Source organism: Capricornis sumatraensis, chromosome 7 (genome assembly GCF_032405125.1).
Source record: "Capricornis sumatraensis isolate serow.1 chromosome 7, serow.2, whole genome shotgun sequence".
In the NCBI taxonomy this organism is placed as follows: Eukaryota; Metazoa; Chordata; class Mammalia; order Artiodactyla; family Bovidae; genus Capricornis; species Capricornis sumatraensis.
In genome coordinates, this window is record NC_091075.1 from 115,578,138 (window position 1) to 115,597,528 (window position 19,391).

At 53.4% G+C, this 19,391-nt stretch overlaps 1 protein-coding gene and 1 non-coding gene across 3 annotated transcripts in view; both read left to right on the forward strand.

Annotated features, from left to right (window-relative positions):
• Positions 1–19,391, forward strand: part of TBC1D14 (TBC1 domain family member 14) — a 105,356-nt gene that overhangs the window by 74,840 nt on the left and 11,125 nt on the right. For both annotated transcript variants that reach the window (XM_068974778.1, XM_068974779.1), the window contains 6 exons: positions 727–833; positions 4,496–4,576; positions 5,677–5,771; positions 6,610–6,681; positions 7,494–7,622; positions 8,766–8,875. In XM_068974778.1, coding sequence (XP_068830879.1) covers positions 727–833; positions 4,496–4,576; positions 5,677–5,771; positions 6,610–6,681; positions 7,494–7,622; positions 8,766–8,875 — 594 coding nt within the window. The remainder of the gene's footprint in view (positions 1–726; positions 834–4,495; positions 4,577–5,676; positions 5,772–6,609; positions 6,682–7,493; positions 7,623–8,765; positions 8,876–19,391) is intronic.
• Positions 18,517–18,589, forward strand: TRNAA-CGC (transfer RNA alanine (anticodon CGC)). Its single transcript has one exon. It is a non-coding gene; the product is annotated as a tRNA-Ala (tRNA).

The window sequence follows — 19,391 nt, forward strand, 5'->3', positions numbered from 1 at the left end:
CTCAGCCCGTGCTCCTCTCCACCCTCACCCGTGCTCCTCCACCCTCAGCCCGTGCTCCTCCACCCTCAGCCCGTGCTCAGAAGCGCTGTGTTGAGTCTTCGGCACCTTCGCGCTTGTCCCCGTCTGTTAGCAGTGTGTGTTCACTGTGCACAGCAGATGCAGCGCCTCTGTGCAGCTCAGAGCGGTGTGAGTTCGCGGGCTCTGGCCGTAGAGTCCGGCAGTCGTTGCCGAGCGCTTCGCCCACGTGCAGCAGTGTGGTGGTGGGCGGCTCCCGTCTCGGGGCCCTGGGGTCTGCCCGTCCGCTGCCGCTCTGCGGTGGTGCCCCCCCCCCCCACCCCCCGCAGGTGTTTGCCCAGCTGGGTGCGGTTCCCGGAGCAGGCCAGGTCGTCTCTTGTTGCTGTGCTTCGCACTCGGAACGCCCTTCCCGCTCTTCATTTGCTCGGAATGCTACTGTCAGGCAGACTCCGGCTTCAGCACAGAGCCCTGGGCCCCTGTGGTTGCTGGTGCCCGTCTCTGCATGAGCAGTGCCTGCAGTGTGCGTGGCCTGGTCACTGCTCAGTGGGAGGCAGTCACTAGTCTCCTGGTCTGTACGGATCGTTGACCTGTGAGCCCCCTGAGGCCAGGGCTGTGACATACACTTCTGTGGCTTAGGGGTAAGCATGTGGGCAGACAAGTGTTTCTTCACTGAGAACAAACTCACGAACTCATGCTTCCTTTTTCGTCCAGGTGGTGCTCTAGAAAAGTTCGAGATTTGTGGTGGCAGGGAATCCCTCCCAGCGTGAGAGGCAAGGTCTGGAGCTTAGCCATTGGCAACGAGTTAAACATCACCCACGGTGAGTGGCTCACGTGGTCCTCAGCCCGGGGAGCCCGCCCTCGGTCCCGGGGCGTCTCTCACCCCATGTGCCTGCTCAGGAAGAAAGGCAGCCGTTGCCACGAAGCCGTGTCTTTCAAGAGGCCAGCGTGCCCTCCGGGAGGCGGTGCATTAGTGACCCCGGGTGCACCCCGGGTGCCTCAGTCATCTGGTGGCTCAGAGCCGACACCCGCCTCCCTCCTGGGCCGGTCATCCTCCCTGACACATGGGGGGGAACATTGGTGGGCTGAGTCACGCCAGGATCTCTCCTAGAGCTGTGTGGAAAGCAAGCCTCAAGGGGGACGGGAAAACGGTGTGTGTGGGGTGTTTCTCTTTGTGGAGGTGCTGTGTTTGTAGGGCTTGTGATCCCACCCGGCCCTGGCGTCTTTTATATAAGCAGCTTAGTGGGGACAGCACGCTGTGCTACCGCCGGGTCCTTGAGGGTCTAGTAGCTTCAGTCCAGAGGGAGGGGAGCTCTGTACCCTCATTTTTTGGAGGTGCCATGCTGCGCAGCTTGTGAGATCTTAGTTCCCAGACTAGGGATGGAACCCTGGTCCATAGCAGTGAAAGCCCCGAGTCCTAGCCACCGACCACCAGGAAGTGCCTGGACCCTGCTTTCTCGGGGCTGTTTGCCCCGCCGCACGCCCTCGTACGGCTCGGGCGAGCTTTTCTTCCGTGAGGGCGTCCGCTGCTTCACTCCCTCGCTGTCCAGCGCTTTGCACGCCGTGACCCAGAGTGGAACCGACCCCAGGAGCTCAGGCTCACAATGAAGTGCCTGGGAAGCAGGACTCGTTACTTTCCTCCCTTCCTCTCTGTCTGCAGTCTGGAATAAACGTATTCTACAGTTAGACCTGCGATGTTCTAGATCAGTTTTTTTTGGGGGGGTGTTTTCTTGTCGGGAATTCATTTGTGTTTATTCTCTTACTTGTCCTTAATTCTACTGATGGTTGTTGATAAAAGTAATATCAACTTTCCTCTCTGTCTGCAGCCTGCCCAGGCCAGGAACTCTTTCCTCGCCTTCTCTGTGTTAGTGGCCAGCTTGTAGTGTTGGTGGTGGCTGGCTTTTTCTTTTTACCCTCTTGAAGGCCCTTGAGTGTAAAATAGATTGGTTTGTAGCTTCTCTGTGGCCGGGGTTCATACTGTTGTTGTAAGTTTTATTTTGTAAGATACCGATCTTATACTGCGATTTCAGCCCTGGCCAGCAGTGTTCTTCCTCTTGAGTAGTGACAGCTGGTTGGGTGGATGGTTACTGGTTCTTTTCTTTGTCATCTCCTCAGAGTTCCATTTTTTTGTTGTTGTTAGTCCATACCTGCCCAAAACTTAACATCTGTAGGTGAAAAGATGTGTAACATTTACTTGTGGAAATGGTTTCACAAAAGCTTCCCCAAAAGTCAGTGTTTGGAGAATGGACGACAATTTGTCTCAGTCCCTGTTCCTGAGAACTTCTAAACGTGTCAACAGCTCTAAGCCAGCTGGGCGCAATGCAGCATACTCTGGGTATGTGTATTCTATTTAATTTTCTGTTCTCACCGTTGGCTGCACTGATTTCATTTAAATTAAAATCCTCCATAGTCTATATCATAGTGTATCAGGCGAAATGGCTTAATTAATCAGTTCCATGCCTTGACAGTCTGCGTAAATCTCGATATTGGCCAGTTTTATTTAAATTGTGTCTTTCTTGTGTAGCTAGCTGCCTGAAGTCAGTTGCCGACCTCGCTTGGCGCTCAGCAGGGTGGGGCCTCATGCTGTCCCTCTCATCACCTGAAGGCCTGCACAACCTCTCTGCACAGTCAGGCTCTCAGGAAGTGTTTGCTGGGTGAATGAAGGAGCAGATGGATGAGTGTGAATGCCACCTTATTGGGTCCTCCTTAATCTCGAGATTGGCTGTGTGTTGAAGCCTCCGTGACTGCACTGATGAGCTTGAAGTCCCCTCTTGAGGCCAGGCATCGGATAGGCCCTTTCTCGTGTCGTGGTGAATGTTGACAGCGGTCTGAGGGGCAGGGACTGTCGGCCTTGTTTCCCTTCTGAGGAAGTCAGCCACCCCGACAGGTTAGGCAGCTAACGCTGAAGCCCATGCTGCGATTTGGGAAACCCCAAGGTTTTGCTGTTTCTGCAGCTATGCGATTGGAAACTCACTGAGGGTCAGCCTGGTAGTACCGTTGCCTTCACTCTTGAGGGAGTTAGCCTTGTACTTTGAAGCTCCTCCAGGAAGAAGGTGGGGTCACTGTTCGAACTCCCTCTCTCCCTACAAATGCACGCCAGCTAAAGCGTGGTGGTGTTGTGGAAACTGCCCTTTGCCCTGTGTTCCCCAGGGCTGCCCGCGTCTGCGCTGTAACTGTCGGGCGCCTCACTGGGGAGCGGCTCCCAGTGGCCAGCGGCCACGTGCTGGTTTTCCTCCACCTCCTGCCAAGATGAGCAGCTCTGCCTGCCTCCTGGAAGCAGAGTGGGCAGGGGCGCCCCAGACCCTGTGGCCTCCGGCTCAGCACATCCCCAGGTTTGTCCCATAAGCAGCTGAGTTCAGACGCTCGCTGCCTTCCAGGTTACTATGACGTTAATGCGATGTTACGTTTCACAGTTGTTCTGCCCTTACAGACGAGCGTAGATTTTAAGTCAGGTCCTTCCTTCACAAGGTTAGAAGAAGGTTGGTAATCAGAATTTAGCCTGTTACGACACAGTAGTGTTACTAGAATTTGACTTATGTTTTTAAAAATAGCATTCACTGTCTGGGAGGCAGTTGTGCTCTGCTTTATATTCCAGAAGTATTGAAGGAAAGAATAAAGCGGTAGGAATTCTCTCGGTAGCAGCCGTTAAGTCTCAGTGACTGTTCCTGATCCAGGGCAGCCAGTGGCTGGGCAGTGTTGGAGCCAGAGCAGCTGCGAGGTGTGGGGGCTGGATGGGCACAGCAGAGGCTCGGAGGTGTCTCTGGGTTCAGTCTTTGAGGAAGGGTGGGGCGTGGAGGTCTGCGTACGGCAGTGAGATTTGTGAGCTCGAGTTATTTCCCTGTTGCCAGACTACCCAAAGAGAAGAATGGCTGAATAAGTACGTCCCAGATATGAAGACCTGACGGTTGTCTTGTGAGAGATGTCTCGCTGCTTTGCTGCCACTGAGAATATTCATTTTTGAAACTTCTGCCTGTGTTGCCTTCACCCCTCCTGCACTTTCAGGCAACAGGTTCAGGAAGACTGGGCCGGGGGTAGCGGTTCCATCGTGCTTTATTTGAAGCCAGCTGGTTTGCTGCTTGTTTCCTGCTTTGCTCATCAGTCGTGTGCTCACTGAGTGTCCTGGCCTGTGTCAGTCCAGTGCTGTTGTTCTGGATTCAGATGTGACCAGAGGCCCTCACAGTCTCACCCCGGAGCTCAGAGTCTAGTGAGGCCACAGCCTCATCAAACATACCAAAACGAAATAGCTTTACGGATGGGTGGTGTAATGAACACCAGGCATAGTGGCGTTTTGTGTATTTCTTTGTATATGGTGATGTCTTTAGAAAACAGAAGTGCCTTCTGGCCAGAAGGGAGGAAGTAGCTATAATAAGCGTGGAGTCTGTGGTTGAACTTTAGTTATCTGAACGAGGCGGCAGTGTATTCTCTGGTGTGCTGGGAAGACATGTGTGTGCACGTGATAACTTACCGAAGGCTTTTCTTCCAGAGCTCTTTGACATCTGTCTCGCCCGAGCAAAGGAGCGGTGGCGGTCCTTTAGCACGGGAGGCTCCGAAGCGGAGACCGAAGGTGTGTGTGGCAGCAACACCAGTGGGTTCTTTTGGTTGGCTATACAAGTTGTAAATATGCACATCATTACGTAACAAGGAAAACTTTCTTAACTGAAATAGTGGTTGGTGCAAATTTATGAAAGCTTCATGAGAAAAGGGATTAAAAAAATTTTTTTTGGCTGTGTAGTATGGCACACAAGATCTTAGTTCCCTGACTAGGGCTTGAACCTGGGCTTAAGCACCTGAGTCCTAACCAGTAGACCACCAGGGAATTCCCAAAAAGGGTTTTTTTTTTTTTAAGATCAATTGAGTTAAAGAAAATAAAGCTTTTATAAGACAGATGATACCAGTTCCTGAGAGTTGTCTATGTCCAGACGTGCTGGAGGGCTGGCCATCATATATGGCTTCCTTTGTTCGCTGATGGACAGTAGCCCGGCCCCCAGTAGGGCTCAAGTGCCGGTTCAGAGAGGAGGGTTGCAGCGCCTTCCAAAGGGAGGGGAACACTGCCTGTTCCTAGGTTATGCTTTCAGAGTTTTCCACAACACACAAACAAATGATTGTGGTTGCTTCTGTTTGTTAAGTAGTATCTTTCCTGCTGATCTTTTTTTTATACCATGTGGTATTGGAATTTTAAAAATATAAAGCAAGTTATCTATAGTTATTTGTTACAAATAACACACAGTAATGTTACGCTGCAGTAACTCCCATATATTCTACATTTATAGCAACGATGTTCTAGCCAGTTTCAAATGATTTTTCAAATGGTCTCAAATGGCTTTTCAAATGGTTTCAAATGATTTTTCTGATGTTATCCGTGTCTGGAATTCATTTGTGTTTATTCCCTTACTTGTCCTTAATTCCAACTATCAACAGTTGTTGATGATTTCAGACCCTAGAAAATATCTGATGATGATCTAGCCTTAGACGGTACTGTGAGATTTTTGCTCTTAAAGTAAAGAACTCTGCAAACTGTTGATGCTGTAGGTTCAGGTTATAATTAGGTCCACATGGTCCTGAAGACTGTCCCTTCCTTGTTTGAGTCTCCTAAGAGTTTGAAGCCTTGCGATCACTCCACAGACTTGCCTCTGAGAGGTGTGATGACTCCTGGTCTTTTGACAGATGCTGGTTTTTCAGCAGCAGACAGAGAAGCCAGTCTGGAGCTGATTAAACTGGACATCTCCAGAACATTCCCCAGTCTCTGCATTTTCCAGCAAGTAGGTGGTGGTGATCTGCTGCTTTAAGTAACAGATCTGTTGCTTTAAGTAACATTTTGTCTAAAATGCCAAATTGCATGTATTTGTGATCAGGTTTGAAAAATACTGGGGATTTTTGTTGGGAGGGTGGGTATTTTGCTAATATTTTCAGACTCTTAAAAATAATGGTAACTAATGATGGACAGGGAAGCCTGGCATGCTGCAATCCATGGGGTTGCAAAGAGTCAGACACGACTGCGTGACTGAAGTGAACTGAACTGAATCCTTTCCGACAGATAGTTAATATGACTTCGGAATACCCAGTCTGCTTCTATCGTGACCGTGTTTCTAGCATCATGCTTTGCACACGCTAGGTAACCAGTAAAGGATAGTGGAGTAAACGACAGCAGATGAGTCAGGGACCTGCACCTGCTGTGCCGAAACATCGTAAACACAGACAGTGACAGGCAGCGGGGGGCAAGGGGGCAGAAAGGATCATCAGGTGAGGGTACGGTGGGAGGCAGAGGCAGACTGACCATGGGCACGTACCTGCTCTGGAGAGCCTGGGTGCCCGGTCACCTTGAACTTGAAGGGGCAATACAGGCATCCAGCAGCAGCTGGATTAAGGGTGTTGTTCCAGTGTGGTGCTCACACCGGCCCACCAGCTTGTTTCAGACCGGCTTTGTGGGTCGAGCGCATCAGCTGTGGCCGATGGTTCACTTGTCCAGTGCCGTGGCAGTGCCGAGCTGCCGCGTGACGCTTGGCAGCTAGTCCTGCGGTGTGCCGCCGCGTGCTTGGCGGCGGGCCCTGTGCGCGCACTGACGTGGCTCACGCCTGTCTCGTGTGTTGGTCCTTATAGGGTGGCCCGTACCACGACATGCTGCACAGCGTTTTGGGCGCTTACACTTGTTACCGACCGGATGTGGGTTATGTAAGTGAACCTTTCTGAGATTCTCTGACGTTCTCCTCTAGAAAGAAAGTCATGCTCTCCACCATCTCACCGTAGCTGCAGGTGGCGGGTCACGTGCCCCCGTTTTTGTGAGCTATGAAAAGGCTCACGGTCAATGACTCGCCTCAGTTTCCTCGTAGGGAAATTGAGCTGCCCTGGCTGCTCTGTGGCATCGATCTTTTTTTTTTTTTTAAAGCCTGATGTACGAGCCTAGTCACTCAGTTGAGTCCGACTCTTGTTGTGACCCCGTGGACTATAGCCCGCCGGGCTCCTCTAGGTCTGTGAGATTTCCCCGGCAAGAATACTGGAGCAGGTGGCCGTTTCCTTCTCCATAGATCATGTTTTAATAGGGTTTGATTTTCATTTTTTGCATGTGATTTTTTTACCCCAGCATTAAATCAAAAAAGCTTTTTGGTTGTAACTGTTTTTAAAGCTATGCTGCTGAGGTTTCTGCGGCTTAGCGGACGTGTGCCTGCATGGCTTTAGAGCAACATGTTCCCTCAGGTGTGCGTTTCCGTGGTGCCCGGACGCTGCACCTCCTTGAAGGCAGCGAGCCTGTCAGGTGCAGGAGCAGGGTTTGGGAATGAAGGAGTGCAGACAGGTGGCCGGCGTGGCAGGGCAGCGACTCTGTGTCAGGACGGGCAGGGCCCTCGAGGCCGTGGGGTGGCAGCGGGTGGGGGCAGCGTGGGCCCTTCCAGCGCGAGGGCATGTGAGCTCCTCCTTCAAGGAGACGCGGGGGCTGCTCCGACTGCGGTGGCTGCCGGTGGTTTGACCGCCCTCTCTCCTCCCCTCAGGTTCAGGGCATGTCCTTCATAGCGGCCGTGTTGATCTTGAACTTGGATACTGCAGATGCCTTCATTGCTTTTTCTAATCTTTTGAATAAACCCTGTCAAATGGCGTTTTTCCGAGTGGACCACGGCCTTGTAAGTATCCCCATGTGCGTGTGGGTCCCTGGGTGCCGTGTCTGCACAGAGCAAGAGCGGCCGGGCCCTTCTGTTTGGCAGGAAAGTTCCATTTTTCCCTCCCCGGGGTTACTTGCAGCAAGTAGCACTGTACAGTGTGGAGGATTACCAGGGTGCTGTGTTGACCCTGAGAAATGGGCGGCTAATAGCCATACGTGTGAATTTGGAAGTGCATTCTTCCAGCAAGTGTTTCTGAGAATAAACCCTTGGCATGAGAGGGGAGGGGTGCCCCCCCCACGGATGTCCTCGCTTTGTGTCAGAGCAGGTGCTTGGCCCGGTCCCCCCACGTGGAGGTCCATGGGGGAGGCCGGTGCCCCGCAGCTGTTTGAGCACAATACCCTGGTCGGTGCATCGTGCTTTCGCACAGACCCCATAGGAAGTTGAAGAGCCCATGCCGGTGAGACGCAGGCTGGGGCGGTTCCCTGTCCCTTCTGTGTTTTCTCCCAAGCTGTCTCCTGGGCTGCACATGAAGAGGCCTGCAGTGGCCCTTGCCCGAGTGTCAGTATCAGACCCCCTCTGGGAAGGCCAGGGGTCAGCACGGAGGCCGCGTGTTTCCTCAGATCATCCTTAGATGGCGCGTTCCTTTCTGCTTCTTGGAGGAGAATGAGCCGTCAGGGGTCAGCCTTTGCCATGGGCCAGGGCGCGAGTTCGAGGCCGCACCTTGCACACACACATGCGCCCTCGTTAGGCAAGTTACGCACCTGCTCTGCAGAAGGAGAGGGCACCCCCTCCAGTGTTCTTGCCTGGAGAATCCCATGGACGGAGGAACGTGGTGGGTTACAGTCCATGGGGTCACAAAGTCGGGCATGACTCGGTGACTGAAACTTTCTCTAACCCTCTGGGTTTCAGTTCTCTTATCTACAGGTTGAAGTAATGATGAAGTGTAGTCAGTTACAGTGACGTTAAAGGGAGGTTAGAGATTGTGCCTGTTTAGAAATCGCCTGCTCAGTGCCTGGCTTAGGGTTACCAGTAAAGACATGTGAGCAGTTTACATACGAAGATGATTGTTGGATTCTAGGGGCGTTAAGTATACTGACTTTCCCTGTAGATTGGAAACATGTGTTGATAACATATTTATTAGTGTATTTCACATTTTCTCCCCAGATGTTGACGTACTTTGCTGCATTTGAGGTATTCTTTGAAGAAAATTTGCCGAAATTATTTGCTCATTTTAAGAAAAACAACTTAACTCCAGACATCTACCTAATTGATTGGTAAGACTGCATTTTTATGCATTTTGAGAGTGTTTTCTCATGTCTGTGCCCCCATCTTTCATTCCTCACTGCCTGCCTCTTTCGGGGCCCAGCTGGCCCCCCACCTCCTGCTTTACAGTCTCCCTTCTGTCCGGAGCCCGAGACGCCCTGTGTTGACAGCCCAGGCTGCCGGTCATCAGCTCGGCTGATCCTCTCTTGATGCCATGTGACTCTCACCGCTCCTTCTGAACTCCCTCCTGAGAAGGAAGGTGCCTTGGACCTCTGTGTTTCCAAGATACTATTTATCCATTCCTCCCCGAGACATAGCTCAGCCCCTGGCCTATGCGGGCTCTCAGCTGGGATCGAGGGCAGACTTGGCGCTTTACGTCTGGAGCTCCCACCTGGAGGAGTGCCTGCTCCTGGACCTGGGGCCGTGCAGCCCGTGGGGGCGTCAGGGCCCACGGGGATGACCCAGAGCTGGAGCTGAGGCCTGCCATGAGCATGCACGCTCTGGGATCAGCAAGCTGCGGCCGGCGGGGTGGGACATGGGAGCCTCCCGCAAAGGGCCAGGGTGGCAGGTGCGAGCTCCAGCAGCTGAGTCGGGTTGTGGATGCCAAGCTGAGGGGCTCAGGCAGGAGTCCAAGGGCCAGAGGGAGAGACTGGTGGCTTTCACTTGGAGTTAGGATGGCAGCGGGTTCCGCCCAGAAGTGAGTTTCCAGTTCCCTGGGAGGCAAGGGAACTGGGAGGCAGAGACAGTGAAGGGGAAAGACCGGGGCTTGAGCTGAGGCCGCAGAAGTGGGTGGAGGGCTGGGAGGGGTCGCGCTGGCCGGAGGCTGGGGCCCTGGGGTGTCCTGTGGCCGTGAGGGGTGCTGCCGGTGCCGTCAGCCATGCCAGGCCGGGTTTGGCAGGACGGCGAGTGGAGCCGGTGTTGGACACGTTGGTTTTAGGGCACCTGGTGGACATTGAAGTGGACGTACAGGGTCCCAGAGAACTCCTGCTGGAGCCTAGACCAGGAAGTCTTCACACAGGGTGGATTAGTTGCCTGAGGAGAGGCTGGAAAGTCTTGGGTGTTCCCCACCGGGCACCAGGTGAGGAGGCCAGGGCCTCCTGGGGAATAGGGAGCAGTGTCTCGGGTCCCAGAATCCCGCCTGAGCCCCGGCCGCTCCCGTTACGTCCCTGTGGCCCGAGCACAGCCGGGGAGCCTCCCGGAGCCTGTGGCCTCATCTGTCCACACAGACGACTGGCCTCTGAGGGCCCTGTATGGGGCATCAGCCTTGCGAAGGCCTCTGCCTCACAGAAGGAGACGTCTCTGGGCCGAGAGGCCATTTGGGTTTTTGCACCGACGTGCGCGGTGAGCCCACAACTACTGGGAACACACAGCGGGCTTGACTTTCCTCTGTGCTCACTTGTTTCAGGAGGCAAAGGCTTACCTCTAGAAGGCAAAGGCCAAGTCTTCTGAAATGAGGCCCCGCCCTTTAACTAAAGCTGATTTGTCTGCTCCCGTGGGAGTGAGCCTGTGGGACGCTTGGCGTTCGTTGCTTCTGTCCTGAACCCCGAGACCGTTCCAATTCTGCTGAATTCGTGCTGGGGACGAGGGTATGGAGGTTGGGGCTGGTGTCACGGTGGGTCAGTCCAGACGTGAGGCCACGAAGCCGCCACTGGTGGGGGGCTGGGGTGGCCTGTCTGGGAGTGTTTGGGGCCAGGGTTAAAGGTCACCTCCATTTAACCAACAAATGATTTCTCCACACTGTGAAAACTCAACTCTTGCACAGGCTGTCCTGCTGCACGCCTGTTTGTGCACCTGTGTTGTGAGATTTGACTGTGAACCCTGACCTCTCAGATTCCCAGGCCTGGAGGGTGTCAATGGAGGGTCATATGGGACCAGAGTCTTTAGCTTCGACATTATCTGCTTAGGCCACCGAGTTAGATTCTTAGGATTCCAGGCTCACAAGGAACTTTGGAAAACACTGTCCTGGAATAGTATCTCAAGCTTATTTTTGCCCTGACTTGCAGAAATAAATCAGTTGTGTGTTGTGACGCAGCGTGTGGCCGTGTGTTTGGAGCAATATAAGATAATGTATATGACAGAAACAATTATAAGAAACAGTACTTACCAGCCTTTACTACGTGTACGGAGCATGCTGAAGTTTTCTGTTTTGTTTGTTAAAAAAAAAAAAAAAGCTGCTGCTGCTCCACGCCGATGGTGTTACAGGGCAGCGGTCAGTGACAGTCATGATGGGTGGCACGAGGGGTGCTCTACTGCAGGGAGCGTCTCTGCTTCCTTCCCGGCTGATGGGGGAGAGGGGCCCAGGCCACGGGGACTCGCGTCTGTTAGCGCTTCTCACAGTATCTCATTCATCCAACCCTTGGAACAGGCCCCGGGAGCGAATCGTAAGACGTCTGTTTGACACATGAGGAAATGGAGGCTCCGCGAGGCAGAGAGACCTGCCCAAGGTCGTTGGCTCGCTGGACGGCAGCGCCGTCGTTCGAGCTCAGGGCCAGCTCCAGAGCCTGCGTGCTTCCCCTCAGAGTGGGTTGAGTCAAGGGGTTCTTAACCAAGGCAGCATACCCTGTGCAGAGGGCCCCAGCGCTGCAGTCCAGTGCACTGATGAGCGTGGAGCAGAGTGCAGGGTGTCTGGGTGCAGGACCGCTCTGAGGACTCCTCCCCTTAGACCTCTGTGATGCGATGTGCTTGGAGCCTGAGGCCCCGTGGACGCTCACGGTGCCTGGGTGCGGCCTCTGCTGGTGCTGGGGCTTGGCTGCTTCCTAGAATTAGGGCCACGGGTGCCCTGTCTGTGTTTGCAGTCCCAGCGCAGGGCCAGGCGCACAGGAGGTTGTTAGTAGGTATTTGAGTTGATCTAAGCCCAGGAAACCACGCAGTGCACATCTGAGCGCGTCTGCAGGGACCCGGGCTCTCGGTTCGGTGCTCACGGGCAGGTGGATGCTCAGAGCAGGAACAGGGGGACGGAAGCCCAGGGAAAGGGCAGGCGCTGCTCAGGACCCACCCCGGAAGCTGGTGTTTCAGAGACACCGCTGCCCCGTTGCATCTTCACAGCCCCTGGAGCAGGCCCCTCTAGCACAGAGGGAGCCAGCAAGGCCTGTCTCGCAGCAGGCGGTCCAGGTGGCCCTCTCTCCCATATTTGGCCTGCTTCTGTTGTGTCCCAGGCCCCGTCTGCTCCCCAGTGGCGGGGCTGCCTCAGGCGTACACACCTGTGCGTGTTTCTGCAGAGGGTGCGGGTCGCTAACCGCCCCCCCGCCCCGTCCCGCTGTGGGCCCCCATGGTTTGGCTGCCGAGTGTCCTGGGTGAGCTGTGTGAGTGCTCACGGGAGACCTGTCTGCCCGCCAGGAGACATCTACGACTTGCTCCTTCTTCTGTCGCGGGACACTCTCTCCACCCCCTGGGTTATTGCGTTAGTTTTATAAGACATGGTCTTGCCCAGTCTGAGAGCCCCTCTTCCAGAGCCCCCTCTCCCCTCCCCACAGCGGTGGGGGCTTCCCTTCATGAGAGCACCCCTGTTTCTCGCTGCCCCCACAGTAGACCCAGTGCAGTCAGTCTTCTTGGTGACCCCCGTGCCCGGCCCTGTGCTGGGCTCGGAGTCCTGACCCAGGGATGCACCCTCTCCTGAGGGGCCTCTTCCTTGAGCCTGAGGTGCACGGAGTCCAGCCTGTGTCTTGCAGGGGTGCCCGCCTCCCCACCTGTTCAGGGGCTGCCGTCTGCCCAGCGCTGCAGAGACTTCACGGTGGAGACTCAGATTCACTTGCTGAGGCCGTCCTCCTGGCAGGGATCTTACCCACAGACACAGAGGGGCCAAGCGGGCTCTCGCCCTCCATGCCCGGCTTCCTACAGAGTTTCCAGCGTTCAGACCATCAGATGTCCGTGTTTTGTGGGAGAACTGACGTGCGGTCAGTTAACTTGTCAGAATATTTCCCACTGCTGTCAAATATTAGAGTTATTAGGAGGCATGGATAGGTTTTGTAATAGATAATCCTGAATTAATGAAATAATCAAGCAGAACATTCTGTATCTTGATTAATGTTTCCTGAACGTTTGGTGGTACTTGGAGACCCTGTCGTCATGCCAAGTCTCTACCTTAAAGGCAGGTTGGGGTGAAATTCCCGGTGGAAGTGTTCTGTTTCCATGGCATCCAGCATTCTTTTCACTCATAGCTTCTGCTTTCCGGTTTCAGTCAGTTCAGTCGCTCAGTCGTGTCCGACTCTTTGCAGCCCCATGGACTGCAGCACGCCAGGCCTCCCTGTCCATCACCAACTCCCAGAGTTTACTCTCAAAGTCATGTCCATTGAGTCAGTGATGCCATCCAACCATCTCATCCTCTGTCGTTCCCTTCTTCTCCTGCCTTCAATCATTCCCAACGTTAGGGTCTTTTCAAATGAATCAGTTCTTTACATCAGGTGGCCAAAATATTGGAGTTTCAGCTTCAACATCAGGGCTTCCAATGAATATTCAGGACTGATTTCCTTTAGGATGGACCGATTGGATCTCCTTGCAGTCCAAGGGGCTCTCAAGAGTCTTCTCCAGCTTTCTTTATAGTCCAACTCTCACATCCATACATGACCACTGGAAAAACCATAGCTTTGACTAGATGGACCTTTATTGGCAAAGTAATGTCTCTGCTTTTTAATATGCTGTCTAGGCTGGTCATAACTTTTCTTCCAAGGAGCAAGCGTCTTTTAATTTCATGGCTGCAATCACCATCTGCAGTGATTTTGGAGCCCCCCAAAATAAAGTCAGCCACTGTTTCCATTGTTTCCCCATCTATTTGTCATGAAGTGAAGGGACTGGATGCCATGATCTTATTAGCTTTCTGAATGTTGAGTTTTAAGCCAAATTTTTCACTCTCCTCTTTCACTTTCATCAAGAGGCTCTTTAGTTCTTCTTTGCTTTCTGCCACAAGTCTGGTGTTATCTGCGTATCTGAGGTTATTGATATTTCTCCCGGCAATCTTGATTCCAGCTTGTGCTTCATCCAGCCCAGCACCTAAAAACTCCTCCAGAGCAAAGTTGTCTTGCTGAGCTGCAGGTGTTTGAGTCGCATCTGGCACCCCATGTGGGGGCCTCCTCAGCGTGTGTGTGGAGGGCGGGAGGAGGGTTTGGAGCCTGAGGGTGGGGGACCTTCAGGCAGAAGGACCCACATCGCCTGTGGTCACTGGCCCACCCACCCCCACCTGGCGGATGACGGAGCCTGGGTGCTGAGGTAGGGTTCACATTACTTACCTGCTGTTTGCAACCCCTGCTCAGGGCTGACGCCTAAGGTGGAAACACCTTTGGGCTCAAGTTGGAGGGTGCTCTGGGAGCTCAGAGGTGGTTCTCTCTGCTTGCTTCCAGGATTGTGGGGGGAAGAGGTAGGCTTGTTAATCGCATTTGGACGGAGACTTGTATAACCGCCTTCAGTTTTAGATGCGTGTGGTTCTCTGTTGTTCCATGTTGTTCTATTTAATTGCACAGAATCTGAGGAGGTTGAGTAGTTACCTGCTCCTAGTCTGAATTTGAGGACACTGGGAGCCCCGTGGTGGGGTGGGCTGGGGTTCAGGGCCGCTTCCTGAGCCAGCGCTGGGGGCGGAGGCTCCACGCGCTGGGCACAGCTGGACGTCGGTGGTGTCAGGCCCTGAAGGTCCAGGTCTCCGGGAGTGTCTCCTCAGTGAAGACACTGTGAGGTGAGCTTTCCCCTTATGCTGCTGTTCAGTCGCCAAGGCGTGTCCGACTCTGTGACCCCCACGGACTGCAGCACGCCAGGCTCCCCTGTCCTTTACCGTATCCCAAGTTTGCTCAGACTCACATCCATCGAGGCAATGATGCCATCCAACCACTTTGTGCTCTGTCGTCCCCTTCTCCTCCTGCCTTCAATCTTTCCCACCATCAGGGTCTTTTCCCATAAGTCGGCTCTTCGCATCAGGTGGCCAGAGTATTGGAGCTTCGGCGTCAGCGTCAGTCCTCCCAGTGAATGCTCAGGGTTGACTTCCTTTGGAACTGAGTGGTTTGACCCTTTCCTCTTTAGCCTCAGGCTAAAGCCTATGTTTCTGCACCCTCCCTTCTTTTGTGGTTTCCTCACCTGTGGTTTTTCCAGTAGTCACATGTGGATGTGAGAGTTGGACCACAGAGAAGGCTGAGCGCTGAAGAATTGATGTTTTTGAACTGTGGTGCTGGAGAAGACTCTTGAGAGTTCCTTGAACTGCAAGGAGATCCAAACAGTCAATTCTAAAGGAAATCAGTCCTGAGTATTCATTGGAAGGATTGCTGGTGAAGCTGTAGTACTTTGGCCACCTGATGCGAAGAGCCAACTCATTGGAAAAGACCCTGATGCTGGGAAAGATTGAGGGCAGGAGGAGAAGGGGACGACAGAGGATGAGATTGTTCGATGGCATCATTGACTCAATGGACATGAGTTTGAGCAAGCTCCAGGAGAAGATGAAGGACAGGGAAGACTGGCGTGCTGCAGTCCACAGGGTTGCAAAGCATCGGACTCGCCTGAATGACCGACCACCACCACCACCTGTAAAATGGAGATGATGACGGCTCTTCCTCAGGGGTCACCGTGGCTGAGCCAGGTGGAGCGTGTAGTGCAGCGCCCAGCCCTGCGAGCGTGTGCTGCTTGTTGACTCTGAGGAGCAGCGCAGGGCGGTGTCAGTTCTCCCACCATCGATTTCTGAGAAGCAGCTTCTGCCTCCAGGCCTGGCTTCCCTGTCTCCCTTCCCTGGCCTGCTCCCTGTTTGCAGGCCAGCAGTTAGGTTAGACGTCACCATTGGAAATGTGAAGTCTTGGCAGGAGAAAGGAAAAGCAAAAGCAAAATTGTTCTGCTCCTCTTACATACATTATGGGGGAAATAGAGACACACAGTTTCTCTTTGTTGTCTTTCATGCGCCTTTAGCCCCTTATTAGTTTAGCAATATAGAACGACTGTTTTTTTTTTTTTAAGTAGTTGAATTGGTACCTGAAGCCATCGTTTTGAAAATTATTTTATTTAGCTGCGGTGCTGAGTCTTTATTGCTGCGCGGGCTTTCCTCCAGCTGTGGTGGGTGGGGTCGCTCTCTAGGCGCGGTGTGCGGGCTTCTCGTGGTGCAGACTACAGGCTCTCAGCCACAAGGGCTTCAGCAGCTGTCACTCCTAGGCTCAGCAGTTGCGGTTTCTGGGCTGTTGGCACAGGCTCAGTAGTTCTGATGAACTATCAGAACTGTTACTCTATTACTTAGTTCTTAGTCACGTCGAGACATGGTCTTCCCGTAGGAGTGGGGGCAGGAGGAGGAGGGGACGACAGAGGGTGAGATGGCTGGATGGCATCACCGACTCGATGGATGTGAGTTTGAGTGAACTCTGGGAGTTGGTGATGGACAGGGAGGCCTGGCATGCTGCGATTCATGGGGTCGCAAAGAGTCGGACACGACTGAGGGACTGGACTGAACTGAACTGAACTGATAGCACTGTGAACCTGTGTCTCCTGCACTGGCCACCGAACCCCCAGGGCAGCCCTGAAGCTGTCCTTTTTTGATGCCCAGTGTAGTAACGTGCAGTCGTACTGGGGAGCTCAGCACTCCTGTCCCGCAGGTGAGAAGTCCTGGGGGTCCCGCGTCCTGTGCGGGACGCGCACCACGGTCCTGGGAGGGCCGGGGAGCCTTCCCTGTCCGTCCTGCCTTCCTCACGCTCATCCTGCTTGGAGAAGGACGACTCTCAGGGCTCCCTGTGGGGAGCAGGCGGGAAGCCTCGAGGCGGGGAAAGGGCGGTGTGCATGCAGCAGCCCCCTCATCCATGTGCTCTGATGGCAGGTCCTGGGCTGCGCGCCGAGCTGAGCGGCTGTCCACCCGCACCTGATGAGCTCTTCTGAGAGTAAACGCGAGAGCGTTGTTTCCGAGTCCTGTTCACTCGCTGGTTTTGACTCTGAGTGCCGCTGAAGATACAGGGAAGCGTTTGACAGCTGCTGCTGATGAACGGTTTTCCAGTGAAAGTGGAGGTGGGGGGGAGGCAGGGAGCCTGGGGACCCTGGAGCCGTCTGAGAGGTGAACACCGTCTCGGAGGCAGGAGGCCGGCAGGAGGGACCCTGGACTCTCGAGTGGGGCACAGGTGGCCCCATGCAGGAGCCCAGGGGCAGGGAGCTGGCTGCTGGAAGGCCTCCTGGGTCTCGGGGCTCAGAGTAGGGAGGGTGGCTGGGGTTCCATCCCCGTTTGATGGCTGTCGTGAGACAGACGTGTGAGGCGCCGTGTAAGCAGCTGACGGAAGAGGCCCAGCCCAGCCCAGGGCCAGGAAGCAGCCTTCCCAGGAGGGCCTTCTGAGGCCAAGCTGTGGTGAGGAGACATGTTGTCAGGGGAAAGCTTTTACATGCTTTTCTTTAAAAGGCACATTTTATTTAAGATACAGTAAGAGCCAAGGCCTTAATGGTTCCATTTCAGTACCTGAAGATAGTAAACGATACTGTGTATGACACAATTTATAGTTTTCCACATGAACGACAAGCTTGGTGATCAGGTCTCCGTCTTGCTTTGACTTTGCAGCAGCATTTGACAGTCTTCACTCTGTGATTCCAGAATATTTCCTTTATCTGGCACCATCTATACACAAACTGTCGCCAGCCCCAGACCCTCCTCTGAACTTGAAATTGATTCGTGCATCCACCTGAATGTCCGGTGACTTGAGCTCAGGTCCGAGCCAAAGGTCCTGCAGCTCCGCCCGTGGAGTTGCCCCACAGACCCACCCGTCACGTTTCCTGTGAGGCGCGTCCACGTTCGCTCTACTTTGGGCTGCCCCCTCTGCTGCAGTCCCGTGCCGACCTGCCTGGTGGGTTCAGTGGCCGCCCAAGTGAGACCTGCGTTCCCCTGCAAGAGCTCAGCACAGGGGACGGGCCCTTGCCCTGCTCAGCCCCTTCACTAATCTTCCATCTCATGCAGAAGGAAACCCGCAGGCCTTGCGGTAGCTTGTAGGGTCCCGTGCACTGGGCCCTGGTCCCCGCAGACACCCTCACGGGTTCTCCCTTTGGCTGTTACGGCTTCAAGCACAGTAGCCTCCTGGCCGTCAGTGGACGCGCTGGGTCACCTCTGCCTCCGAGCTGCGAGCTCACTGCGTGCTCTGTCTGGGGCTTACTCCTCGGGGCTTTGTGGAAGTGTCGCTTTTCAGTCACGCGTTCTCCGTGACCGTCCTGTTCACACACCCAGACTGGCGGTCCTTGCCTCCCACCCTGCTTTTTATTTGAATCCACATCTAACATTCTGTGCACTTCATTCAGCTTTTCTACCCACGAGGGCAGGGAAAGCTGTCTGTTCTGCTGGATTCTGCGTATTCTCACCACAAAGAACAGTGGCTGGCATAGAACAGGCTTTAAAAGCCGTTTATGATGTGCGGCTTAGAATCAGCAGGGCTCAGCTCTCGAGCTGCTCGTGGGGTGATGGGGGATGGTCTGCAGCATCGACCAGGCGGGCATCACAAGCCTTCAGCGTGGCGCTGCTTTGCAGGGGTGACGAGGAGGACTGGGCTTGGCTGTGCTTATTTTAAGTGTAAGTTCATCCTAAGTTCAGTGTGAGTTTTTGCACTTTGAACAGTTTCTGCACCACAAATGCTACCTGCAAGTAATCTGTATTTGCCAACTCAGCAAGGCAGATGGTTGCTAACAGCTTGACTGGTGAATTCTTGTGAATTTTTAAAAAAATGTAAATTGAGGGACCTCCCTGGTGGTCCAGTGGTCAAGGCTTTGCACTCGCAATGCAGAGGGCTCAGGTTTGATCCCTGGTTGGGGAGCTAAGCTCCCGCACGCCATGTGGCCAAAAAATAAAGTTGAAAAAAAGTATCTGTTAAAAAATGTTAGTTGAAGAGGATTAGGTTGATCATACTTCTGAGTTGGTGGTAAACTAGTCACTGTTTCATGTAAGTCTTGCTTGTCTGTAGTTGCTCTTTTTATCCCATCCTCATTCTGTTCCATAGACAATACTTCTAATGTGTTTAAAATGTGTCTTTTCTGTATACATTTTAAAGAAAATGTAACAGTAAGTAGCACTGGAACTGCTGCTCCCTGCCAGGTGAGTCTGGCGCTCCTGATCATTAGGGCATCAGCTTCACAATGTATCTGAAGCAGTTTACAAAGACCACACACAAATCTGAAGAATATTGCGTTAGAGAAATTTCTTCTGCTGTTTCTCTCTCTCTCTTTGCCTGTAGCCACTCAATTTTACCAGTCTTTTTTTGCCCTTAAGACTACTCTGCTTTTAAGATGTAAAGGTGTGACTTTTCACCTGTGAATTGGCAGGTAAGTGATAATGAGGATTAGGTCACTTGCTTTTCGTTTTTTAAAAATAAAATGTCCTCTAGAGTTGAGAATGTTCAGATTGGGACTCAAAGATCTCTTGGCTCTCTCTCAAACTATTTTCTAGACCAAGTGATGAGGTGGTTTTCTGTATTTTGAGACAGTAAGGAGCTCAGGCAGAAGGTTTGTTGTGGCTTTAAAGGTAAGCGGGTCTTGCCTCGCCTTTGCCTGAGGGCACAGGGCCCACTCCGGACTCCAGGGCACGTGTTCAGGGTCTAGTTCTTTCACTGTTGGTGGCAG